The 12,137-nt window shown below is 40.1% G+C and overlaps 1 protein-coding gene and 1 long non-coding RNA gene across 6 annotated transcripts; one reads left to right on the forward strand and one right to left on the reverse strand.

Moving 5' to 3' along the window:
• The first annotated feature begins 417 nt into the window (after window positions 1-417).
• On the forward strand, window positions 418-11,363 carry CNOT8 (CCR4-NOT transcription complex subunit 8). Of its 5 annotated transcripts, none has more exons than XM_083728756.1 (8): window positions 418-603; window positions 2,999-3,195; window positions 3,803-3,985; window positions 5,133-5,326; window positions 7,235-7,396; window positions 8,550-8,694; window positions 9,953-10,063; window positions 10,242-11,363. In XM_083728756.1, the coding sequence occupies exons 3-8, from the start codon at window positions 3,869-3,871 to the stop codon at window positions 10,389-10,391; spliced, it is 879 nt and encodes a 292-aa protein (XP_083584882.1). In that variant the 5' UTR covers window positions 418-603; window positions 2,999-3,195; window positions 3,803-3,868; the 3' UTR covers window positions 10,392-11,363. The 5 variants fall into 5 exon arrangements, with proteins under 5 accessions (XP_083584882.1, XP_083584885.1, XP_083584884.1 ...); XM_083728757.1 differs by lacking the exon at window positions 418-603 and adding an exon at window positions 685-827; XM_083728759.1 differs by lacking the exon at window positions 2,999-3,195 and having other exon boundaries at window positions 5,133-5,694; window positions 6,428-7,396.
• On the reverse strand, window positions 8,623-10,003 carry LOC310839821. Its single transcript, XR_014561669.1, has 2 exons — window positions 9,876-10,003; window positions 8,623-9,766 (listed from the first exon to the last, which is right to left on the reverse strand). It is a non-coding gene; the product is annotated as an uncharacterized lncRNA (long non-coding RNA).
• Window positions 11,364-12,137: the final 774 nt, after the last annotated feature.

The raw sequence follows: 12,137 nt of genomic DNA on the forward strand, positions 1-12,137 counted from the left end.
CATGGCGTATTAGCATACATTCTCACTCGGGAATAAATCTTATGGGAATGAATCCCACGGGGTTCAAGGAGGCTTATTATTATTCCCAAACCAGGCTGCTTTTCGGATTGCTGCCTCAATTGCTGAAGCAGAGCTTGCCAGAATCAAAACAAAACAGCTCGATCGTTTTCATAGCTGCCTCTCCTCCTTTCTGGGCGGCCTCTGCCGCCGTTGAATCCTGCTCCATAACGCATAAAACAAAAAACTCAGCCATCCCTTTCGACAGGACACGCGTTGCTCATTGGGTTTACCCAACGCCTCCCAGGCGCAGTTGGAACACAGCGGGGAGGAGGAGCCGCTGCAGGCAGTGTTCACGTGCAAAAGGGCGCTCTCTTTCCTCTTTCCGGCGTCTCTTACGGAAAGCCGGATGCTTCCTGCCCCAGAAAGGCTCGCTTAGAGCGCATGCGTGTAGGGAGAAAAACAGAGCGATAGAGAGAAAAAGACGCCCAGCTCAGCAAACCATCGAGCGATGGAAAATCGGTAGCCTAGAAGGGACCCCACCAGAGGAAGACCAAGGCGGCGGAAAGGAGCAACGGCCCGGCGCTCGGTTTCCCCGCGCTCCTGGTGAGGCGTTGGGCTCGCATTTAGGCCTTAGGCCAGGCGGGGGGAGGTTGGGGGCCGAGAGGGCGGGGAGGGGGAGGAGCCTCTGGAGGGTCTCGGGCGGGAAAGCTCCTTTGTTTGCTGACCGGATTTCCTGGTTGTGGGTGGTGTTTTTTTTAAACCCTCGGTTCTCGCTTGCGTAGCTCTCAAGGTGTGGAAGGCAGAGCAGGGGCTCCAGCACCTCAGAGGTTTGTGGCGCCGTCGTTTCCTCCTCCTCCTTCCGCGCAAGGCACGTAGAAGCGAGGGCCTAAAGTTCCGCGCGGAGAGGTTTTTCTTGCATCGCAGGGGGCGGGCGAAGAAACACACACGCACGCAAGTTGTCCTGCAAATGCTTCTTTCGTGAGAGAGAATATTCCCTCTCTGTTGGAAGGGATCAGGGACGAGAGAGGCTTCCGCTGCGAAGTCAGATCAGATAGTCCAGGTCAGTCTAGATTTCGTCGCGACAAAAGACTCTATCTTGCGTGTAAGAATATTGTGCTCTTTATTAAGCCGATTTGTTTCTTCGTCCTTGTTTCCTTACATTTCTAACCCCGGCCTCCTTCCCTGATACGGAGATCGAAGGAGGCCTCGCATTTAAGCAGAAAATTGGTATTTTTTTTAACTCCAGTCTGTATTCCCGTTCGGGAGAGTTGAGACAGCAGCAGAAAAGTACTGGTGAACGAATGGAGGAGGGTGTTGGATGCGGGTGATGCTTGGATGGATGGCGGGTTCCTGGGCAAGGAGAGGGCCAAAGAGGGAGAGCAAAGGCTGCAAGAAAATACAGATATTTCTTAACTTCTGGGGTGGAGTATAGGAAGCTAATTCTGGCAAAGAAATGTCTGGGTGGATTGCCTTGTTAAAGGGGTTTGAGGGATGATTCAGAGCATAATTTGGAAATCCTGCTCTTTTGGAATTGTCGCACTCACTGAAAGCAGAATGTGAAGTACCGGTAGATTGATCAGTAAACAGTATTACCTGCTGTTTGGATGAGGCAGAACAGTGATTAAAATGATGCACTGTATTGTCTTGCCTATTTTAGATGTAACACTGGAGTGTCGTGGTGAAGAGTAATTAACAAATATAATAATATGCTTGGAACTAAGAATTTTGAGATTGTTACATGAGGTTTTCTTTAAAGACTGTTGGGTTAAAAATGATTATACATAATGAAAGTTCTTAATATCTAAGATATAACTTGGTTTAATAGAGAGAATATTTTGGAAACAGCACAGTTTGAAGCATCTGTAGGAAGGCAAAGATTATTTTTCTCAAACTTGTGAGGCAAAAATGATCCTGTTGATTTTTATGCATTTTTAGTACTGTTACTGCTACTCTGAAAAGCAAATATAAATAAGGAAATGCAAGAAGAATGTTCAGAATAATGGCATGGTTTTTAGGGCAGATAATTTTACTGAAGTTTACTTGGGTTTAGAAAAAGATCCTGGCAGATTCATATAAAATAGTGAAAAGAATGTTCACTTGGTTGTGTTTAGGGACACTCAGAGCAGCAGGCTTAAAACAAAATCCTTGTTTCACAACAAGCAATTCTGAGAAGCCTAAAGTTTTCATAGTCAAAAGGTTAGACAAAATAGTGTGAAATATAGCACCAAAAGAGAGGAAGCCAAGTTACTACTAGACCTTGAGACTGGAAGTAAATATCGGTAGTGAATTCCATAGTTTAACATTCTGTTACTGTATTACAAGAGAGGGAAAATGTATTTTTATTTCTGATTTCTCTATACCGTGTTTAGTTTTTATAAACCTGTATTATGTTCCATCTTTCTTTTTCTAAATGGAAATATTTTTTTCCTGGTTAGTTATTACCAGTTCAGCATCCATTGGTATATATATGAAATTGATATTTTTTGCACCAAAGTTCATCATACAACTCTTAACAACTTCATTTGCCTCCTTATTCTTTGGCGATCTCTTGTAGCTGAGTAAGATTGTCTTCCATGAATATGGTCTTAATAGTGAGTCCATAAGTGACTGTGGAGGCCAATTCTTATGTTGTTGTTTCACTCCATTCAGAAAGCTCTTTTTGAAATGCTTTGTGATCTGTTTTGGTGTTCACTACTTTAAAATAAATTGGTGCCACCCACAAACTTGGCCACAATGAATGACCCTGTTCTGTGAACCCAGCATAAATATTCTTCTCCCAAGTTCTCTGCCTTTTGCCTTTGCATGGGAAGAAATAAGAGTGATTTTCAATGGACTTTTTCAGGAGGCAGAAGCAGCAATGCATGCCTTGTGCATTTTGAATTTCTTTTTTTAAAACACCAGTCTTTTAGGAATGTGTATATCTTAACAGTCCTTTTGTACATTCTCTGGTCAAGATGCATATTTATTTACTAATTTTATTTGCTATCCTTCGTTCCAGAGGAACCTGGGCAGCAAACAACAAGAGGCAAAACAGCAAAAATATCTTCAAAAATATCTTAACAACAGTTCTGATATGCACAAAATCAGACTGGAAAAGATCTCAACTTAAAAAGGCTGTTGAAAGAAGGTCTTCAGTAGTCACTGAAAAGACTACTGAAGACTTGTTTAATATTCAAGAGGAGGAACTTCCAAAGGGTAAGTGCCACAACACTTAAGGCCCAATTCCTGCATTGTGTGGAATGGATCTATTTAAATTGTAATATCCAAGATGCATTGGAAAATGCTCAAAAAAAAAATCCTGTGGCCAATATATGGAGCCTTGAAGGAATATGTCCTGTTTCTGTCTCTAGTTGCTGCAGTCTACAAGGATCCAGGGCACAAGGCTTATGCATAGTCTCTGGGGTGTTGCTGGAGAAAGCGGATCTGTCTTCCAGTCAGTATAAGAATTACACAAACGCCTGTTTCGAAACAGCAAAATACAAATGTAGAAAATGCAATCGTTTTAGTGTTTATACCCTTAAGGAAGATACAAAATACTGTAATAAACCACTGATAACCTTGCTCACCAGACAGTGGCTACAGCTTTGCTATTGTTTCCCCTCAGAATCTGATCTAGAGCTGATTTTGAGGGTATGCAGGGAGAGAAAGGGGTAGTCTTGAGTGGAACTCTGCCATCTGTGACTTATTTCTAAGTAACCATGTATAGGATTGGACTCCCTGTCCCTGATGTTTTTCTCACTGTTTTTCTCTGAAATGAATATCTTGCTGGAATAAGCACTTGTCATTTTTCCTACATATTTAGGGTGGTTTATCTTGACATCTTGGTGCTCCCACCCTGCTCTTGTGATTGTGGTGCAAATCCCTCAGGATGCCAGCAGCACTTGCAGAAAACAGTCAGGTGATCTGCGAAGTATGGGCAAATAATCTAGAAGAAGAAATGAGAAAAATTCGGGAAATAGTTCTTAGCTACAGCTACATCGCAATGGTAAATATGTCTTCCAGTATTCAGTTTTCTAAATATAGGATTTATATGTAGACAAATGAGTTATTATAGCTTAAATTAGTGTGTTCAGCTAATTGGTAGATGTGATAAAACACCTGATGAAATTTAGGAGGATTTTCAGTGTCCTTAATGCAGATTGAGATATCAGATGAGCAAATGCCTAGCTTCATTGGTTTGGGCTGTAGGGGATGAAGCTATAAGCAAGTACAAAGTTCCTTTTGCAATGAGGTTAAACCTAAGAGAAGCTCCTTCCCAGCCAACTCATATGACAGCCCAGATTGATAAAAGACATGGTATGTAAAGATGCCTTTAGCGTGCACCATAGCCTACTTATTAAAAGATTGTAGAGTTTATGTAGATTAAATAGTCTCTAGTTCACTGAGTGACCACAACCTAAGATAACGGGTTCTACTGTTCCAGAATCTGAAAATATGTAGTGTTCATGTGCGAAAGAGCAATGTCCCTTCCTCTTTAGCTTATGCAAATCCTATGTGAAACTGAAAAATTGTATTTCAGTCAGGAACAGTTCACATGTTCTGGAACATGGCTTAGAGTTGGGGGAACAGGACTCTAATCAGTCTGAGGTTTGCTTTTTTACTTTTATTAAGCTAATTAGACTACTACAGTTTAAATTGTAGGCGAAGAAAACCTTTTTTGTTGTTGTTGCATTCCTGTTGTCCTTCATTCCCTTGTCCCTCCCAGTCACCTTTATCTCTACTCCTTCCGTTGAATTCAGGGGCAATGGCACATGAAGGATTCACTTTGCAGATAGTGCCTGCAACAGGCTGGAAAAACAGCTGCCAAGGGCATCTGAATCACCATGTGCCTCTGTATTCAGGGGGAGGAGTGGCTATGCAGTTGTAGTGCTGCAGGCATTCTCTCACTTTATCTCCCATTTTAGAATGGCTGGGGGGGGGGGGCAGATGTTTCACCAAAGAAGGAAAAGGGCCACAAAAAGAGAAACTGCAGTTGGCTATAGGCATTATTTTATGCATGCTTAATTAACTTTTTGTGACGCCGGCAACTGCAGAATTCAGGAGATAGTCTGTGGTGTTTATTGCATTGGTGTGTGTTATATCTGTGAATAGAACTTACAAGGTTTGGGTTGGACTTCTCTTTGTTTTTCTAGGACACAGAGTTTCCTGGGGTGGTTGTTCGACCAATAGGTGAATTTCGCAGCTCTATAGACTATCAGTATCAGTTGCTCCGATGCAATGTTGATCTGCTGAAAATCATCCAGTTAGGCCTGACCTTCACAAATGAGAAAGGCGAATACCCTGCTGGGATCAACACATGGCAGTTTAACTTCAAGTTCAATCTTACGTAAGTCTTCAAAGTTGGGGAATGTGTGAATCAGTTTTTCTCTGAAAGGTGGTTCCCACATAGGAGGAAGAGCTGCTTGCCAGCTAGGAAAAAATCCCATCTCAATATGAAGGGGTTATGTTTCAAATCAATATGCCAGCACAGAATGATGGGTTTTTTGTCAAAATGTTATTAAAAATCACTTTTAAACCTAGGATTACTGCCAAATTGTTCGGGCTTTAAATCTTTAGCAGGCCCTTCACCCTAATCAGGAAAAAGTATTTCTTGTAAGTATCATTATAACTTTTTCATTTACGAATTGCCTTTTACATGCTTCTCATGGTAGTTTGCAAATATGCCATACAAGCAGCACAAAAAAACAATTCAAGGCAAATGTTTTTTTTTTTAATATATATAATAATTTTTATTGATTTACAACACAAATATTCAATTTTATCCAATCTTTGACAAACAAATTCTCTCTTTTTGGACTTCCCTCAGCTTCTCTGTCAATCTTCCATCTCTACCTCTTAGTTATGCATTCCTTTCTTAGCATTGTCATTGATCTTCCCTCCCACTACTCTTTTCTTTTTTTTAATAATACATCTCAGCTTTCACAGTGCTTCTTGAAATCCCACTAACGTTGTTTGAACGTCACATGTGTTTTTCAGATATTCTACAAATTTCCCCCAGTCTTCGATGAATTTTTGGTCCTTAAGATGTCTTATTTGCCCAGTTAATTTGTCCAATTCTGCATAGTCTGTTAGTTTCAGTCTCCAGTCTTCAATCGTTGGCATTTCCTCTTGTTTCCATTTCTGGGCCAGTAAAATCCTTGCCGCTGTAACTGCATATTGGAAAAGTTTACAGTCTTTTCTTCTTATCTCGTTTCCTGTGATCCCTAAAAGAAAAGCCTCTGGGTTTTTTTTACAAATGTGTATTTTAACATCTTTTTCAGCTCATTATATATCATCTCCCAGAAACTTTTCACTTTCTTACAGTCCCACCACATATGATAAAACGTTCCTTCCTTTTCTTTACATTTCCAACACTTGTTACATGTCTTAAACATTTTTGCTAGTTTTACTGGTGTTATATACCATCTATAAAACATTTTCATTCAAGGCAAATGTTTATTATTTTTAAACTTAAAGGAGATACTTTTTTGTCCAGCTGGAAAATATTGTCAAAACAAAAACGTCTTCCATTTTTTTTTTTACCCCAAGTATATGGCAAGAAGCTGGCATTTTGTATGGTAAATGTAGACATAGTGGCCCTGCATTTACTCAAATGTTCTGGGGCCTTTTTACTTACACACTCCCAATCTCCTATTTCTTTGTGGACTTTCCTCTCTCATTCCCCAGTGAGGAGTTTATGCTGGAGAGTCTGGAAGTGTGCTCTCACTTTGCACAGAGATAGCAGCTGTTCCTCATACAAGCCTGCCTGGGTTTTGATATCTTAGCGGGAGGCCCATCACCCTCACAGGCATGCTGTGTGGAGCCATGGGAGAGGGCCTTCTTGGTGGCTCCTCCCAGACTTGGGAACACCTTCCCTAGAGAAGCAAGACTGGCTCCCTTCTTGCTGTCCTTCTGAAGCAGGGTTGGGGTGGGTTTAAGACTTTCTTGCTCCAAGACGCTTTTGGGAATTGACTTCTTTTAATGAAAGGGCTACTGTCATGCTGTTTCTGTTGTAATTATTTCCATGTTTTACACTGATTTTATATATGTATATAGTTTTAATTCTATCAATATTTAATTGCTTTTAGATTGTTTTTCCCCTGTGTTTTTAGTGGTTCTTGTTTTTAATCTGTAATCTGTCTTGAGCCTCATTGGGAGAAAAGGAGGGTTATAAATAAATATTATAAAAGTTCCATTGATTCATTTAGGCACAGTGAAGACCTGATATATGACATTTATTTGCCCTTCTCACTAGGGAAGATATGTATTCTCAAGATTCAATAGACCTTCTTGCAAGCTCTGGATTGCAGTTTCAGAAGCATGAAGAGGAAGGGATCGATACCTTGCATTTTGCTGAACTACTTATGACCTCTGGTGTGGTGCTCTGTGACAATGTCAAGTGGCTTTCATTTCACAGGTTTGTCAAATAGCTTTTCACTTCTAACATTTAGTCACTTTTAGGTTATGTTGTGAAAAATTTATGCTTGATTGTAGAGTTTTTGCATATCCCAAAAAACTTACGTTGGGGGCCTTTGACAAAGAAGCTGGGAGCAAGTGCTTTCTGCCCTCCTCTTCTGCTTAAGTCCCCTTAACTTGAACGGGTTATTGAGTGAGGTAATTATGAGGCAATCTAAATTATTTGATTATTTAGAACTGGCAAAATTGACACAGAAAATAAGAAATCAAAAAAGTACAAAATTTAATAATGAATGGGATAAATTCAAGATATATATGGAAACAGAAATAAAAGGAAAATAAAAATGTTGATAAAAAACAAATATATATTTGAAAAAATCACAGTAGGTATGAGATAACGCTTACTACGTAAAAATTGCTTGAAGAATGAGACACTGCAGATAAAAAAATATAACTTTTTTCCGAAATCGAGATAAAGGGAAGTCGATGAGTGTTTGTCAATGTAAGTTGAGTTGTCTATGTTTTTATGTATTACATGTTTCGTTTTTCTTTTTTCCTTTTTTTTCTCTTTTTTTGTTGGCTGTGTAAGTATGTTTGTGATATGTATGTATGTTAAAAAGCAATAAAAATATTTAAAAAATAATAAAAAAGAGTGAGGTAATTATGAGAGGTGGGAAAGGTGATGAAATTCTTTGTGCTAAAGTAAGACTCCACAGTGTAGTCTTCTGCATCTCTCTTCTGTGCCCTTTGCAGATAAATATAAGCTTATTAGTTGGCCCCCTGCAGAACAATGCCTTCATTGTAGGGGGTTGACTTGATGACCCTCGGAGTCCTTCCAATCCTACAATTCTGTGAAGCATTGTCTTGTTATTAGTTTTCAGAACTACCAGCACTCAAGTGCTTGCTGGTTGATTGAATTAAGTACATGATTCACTATAAATTCCAAACAGACCCTATCTGTGAAATGTTCTTTCCCTGCCAGAAATCTGCAGTAGTTGAGCGTTGAGAATAATGATAACCTTGGCTTCAAGGTACTTTCTAGTAACTGCTTCTAGGATATCTCCTAGTGACAGCATTTTAGTAGTACCAGCCAGGTTTGAAAATAATGCATTTAAACCACTGGTTGATCTGTCTTTGCATAATTCCTTCCTCAGTGGCTATGACTTCGGTTATATGGTAAAACTTCTGACAGATTCAAGGCTTCCAGAAGAAGAACATGAGTTCTTTCATATCTTGAACCTTTTCTTTCCATCTATATATGACGTTAAGTACCTCATGAAGAGCTGCAAAAACCTAAAGGTACAGTACTTGATTTTACTGTAATTGCAAAATTTGAGATACATTGGTTGCTGCTTTGTATAGATGTAAACAAAGTGATCTGAAATATGGATTATTTGGTAGGTTTATGGCTTTTAAAATAATAAATAGTTAGTAGGATTGGTTTGAATTGCAACTCCCTCTTACTGCTGGGCTGGGTACATGACCAGCATCTTCACAGTGTTCCATCACTTCCTTCCTATTAACCAGACTACCAAATCTCCCTGATAGCAGAGCAGATGAGCTTTGCCAAGATGAGGAGTGTGTGTGGGAATCTTCCTTGCATTGAGAGGGAGTGTGGGCTGGTAACTGCAATGGAGGGTTGAATAGAGCTGAAGAAGGGACAGAAAGAGAGACTGGGGGTTGGGGACAGCTGAAAGCAGATAAAATCAAGCTGCCTTTATGCTTTCTTAGAGATGGGTATAGGGTGTGGAAAACAATGATGGAGAAAAAGAGCTGACACTGACTCAGCCTCAGCCACTGTTAATATGGCCCACAGAAAAATGGTCCCCTGCTACTGGCCTACTATTTGATGACCAGTGTCACATGCTCCTTGCAATAAACAACCATTGTGTGAGTGGCAACCTACTGTACCATGGTGTCATTCAATACAAATGGCAGAAGTGTGCACTCGATCCTTGCTCTGTGTGAGTAATCGTGCACATATGCCTCATTCACCAAGCTGTTTTCACACCAGTGTTACAGGGAGTCTTCCTGTGATCTGATGTGGTACTCTGAAAGAAGTTTGCGACTGGTCTCTGGCGACCTAGAATTTTTTTGTTTTGTTTTACATTTTGTGAACTGCACTTTTATTACTGTTCACTTAAATTTATGACTCATGGGTTGATCAAATTGAGTTTGGAGGCAAATGTCCAAATGCCAATTCTGAGGCGTGTATGCCGATAGCAAAATTGAACTTGTTTGATAGCTCTGTGTTTGTATTGTAGTTTCTAAAGCTTGCTAGTATAGTAACTATAAATTCTTGTCCAAGGTTAACCTTATTAATAAATACAAGTCTAACCCTTGGCCTTCAATTTGAAATTCTTGTAAAATGCTGTGAGGTCTTTAAGCAGAGGCTTGACAACCATATGTCAGGAGTGCTCTGATGGTGTTTCCTGCTTGGCAGGGGGTTGGACTCGATGGCCCTTGTGGTCTCTTCCAACTCTATGATTCTATAATTGTCATAGGCAGAGAAGACAAGAAGTGAGGTGGATTAGGTCTGATTTCTTCTCTCTTGCAGGGAGGCCTTCAGGAAGTTGCTGACCAGCTGGATTTACAGCGGATTGGACGGCAGCACCAAGCTGGATCAGACTCGCTACTCACTGGGATGGCATTCTTCAGAATGAAAGAGGTAGGCGTGTCTTGTCTCCTACCAAATAGTGAGAGTGTGCAGTAGCTTGCCAGCAAATTCTAACCACCTTGGTATCTCCAGCTTTCCTTTGACTAGACAGAGTTTCCCTTTCCATGGTTTCTGCAGTTGGTTAGTCATATGAAACAACTTGTGACGTGTATTTTTTTCTGTTTTGCAGTTGTTCTTTGAGGACACAATTGATGATGCAAAGTACTGTGGGAGACTCTATGGCCTTGGTACGGGAGTGGCTCAGAAACAGAGTGAAGATGTAGAAGCAGCTCAAGAGAAAATGAGTATTCTGGCTATTATCAACAATTTGCAGCAGTGACAACAGAATGCTGTTCAACAGAACATGGGTCCATGGGGGCAAGCTTCCTCCTTTAAAGTGTTACATCTCAAACACATGGCAGAAGAACTAGCGTTTTTACAGAGGGCAAAAGGCATCTTTGCTATGAATCTTGGCTGATTCTAATCAGCAGTTTCATAATGGCTGGTAGAGTGTCATGCTCATAAGTAAAAACAGATACAAACTACAGTGTATATACCTCTGTTTTCTTTTAAAACTTGCTGAATTTGCAAGGCGCAGGTCATTTCAGAACTTTCAGCAGTGCTGCAGTTCTCTCATGCACTTGCAGATTTAGCTTTTGAAAGCTTATTTTAAACCTTTTTTGCTCTCTGTGAGGGTGATGTGTTCCTAAGCCCTCTGCTAGCTTTTATCTTTTGTGTAAGTAATTCTGTGAAAGTGATCCATTCAGCCCTGGTGGTGGAGACATAATGCATGAGATGCTTACATCTTAGTAGCAGCCGTAAGGGTTGTGCTGGCTTGTATTATAGCTAGCTTCTCCTTTTAGATTGCCGGGCCATGTGTCATATAGCAGTATGCTTCATCTTAACTACCATAGAATCAAAACTGCCTGCATGATTGAGACTACAATAACAATGTGGACCGAAAATTAATTCCAAGTTACCCTTCTACCAAGTTGTTGAGTAAATGGATAAAATCACACGTACCTACCAATGAAGGCTAGTTCAGCTTTTAGATGTCCCTTTTATAGTACTTTAAAGAGCAACCCAAAATTGTTAAATGGTTACAGACTAAAAGTGCATTTAATAGCAATTTTCATACAATCTTGAAAACCAAAATCTGTTTGAGGGAGAGACAAAATCCTGATAGTGTGGTATTTTTAACAAGCTTAATAACTCCCCATTATGTAAAAGTATTCACTGGTTGCAGTTAAATGCTCATGTATATATGATTGGTTCTTAATTTTGTAAAATAAAGAATTTTCTTAAGGCATGAGACTTTTTGACTTTTTCCACACTTCTTTTGAAATTGTGTTTTAAAAAGGTCTCCTAGATAAAAAGCTTCAAAGCAAAGCTGGCAGCATGCCTTAATCTGCTAACTGATTTCTGTGAGATAAGTTACCCCCCCCCCCTTTCAGTAGTTTTAGCCAATGAGTGATATCAAGCAAGTTTTTGGGATCTTTGGGGGTCTTAAAAGGCTGCTGTTTTCTACCCCACCCTCAGCTAGTGGCTTCTGTCTCCTTAGATCTCCTAAGACTTGTGGCAAATATAATGTACAGTGGTACCTGAATGCCACAAACCCAGAAGTGTTCCAGTTTGCAAACATTTTTTTGGAAGCCAAACCTCCATTTCGGCTGTCGGCATTGTTTCCGGGGCCAATCAGCCGTGCCTTGGTTTGTGAATGTTTTGGAAGTCGAAGAGACTTCCATAACGGATTGAGTTTGAAAACCAAGGTACCACTGTACTTACAGAAAATGGTATACTGGGGGGAGGTCAAGAATATCTTGCCTTACCTTATACGCAAGATTAATTGATATGTATACTACAATTAGCACCATCCATGCATGTTTTTTTTCTTTATTCCCCATCCTACTTTTGGTGTAAGATATCTTCACAAGGTTGCAATGATGAGCGGTCAACTGCTTTGTATCATCCATACTAGCATTTTTTAAAGGTGCCCTTGCAGGTCCCTTCGTGCAGTAGGCAGCATCCATCCTCAAATCTTTGCAAAATTTGCTTATGAAAAGCAGTGATGAAAAAATAAATTTCA

This window comes from Podarcis gaigeae (assembly GCF_964106915.1).
Source record: "Podarcis gaigeae genome assembly, chromosome: 2".
Taxonomy (NCBI): Eukaryota; Metazoa; Chordata; class Lepidosauria; order Squamata; family Lacertidae; genus Podarcis; species Podarcis gaigeae.

Coding starts and splice junctions, on each gene's coding strand:
- CNOT8 (XM_083728756.1), top strand. CDS start 3,869: ATGCCAGCAGCACTTGCAGAAAACAGTCAGGTGATCTGCGAAGTATGG. Junction 3,986..5,132: donor GCTACAGCTACATCGCAATG/GTAAATATGTCT, acceptor TTGTTTTTCTAG/GACACAGAGTTTCCTGGGGT. Junction 5,327..7,234: donor AACTTCAAGTTCAATCTTAC/GTAAGTCTTCAA, acceptor CCTTCTCACTAG/GGAAGATATGTATTCTCAAG.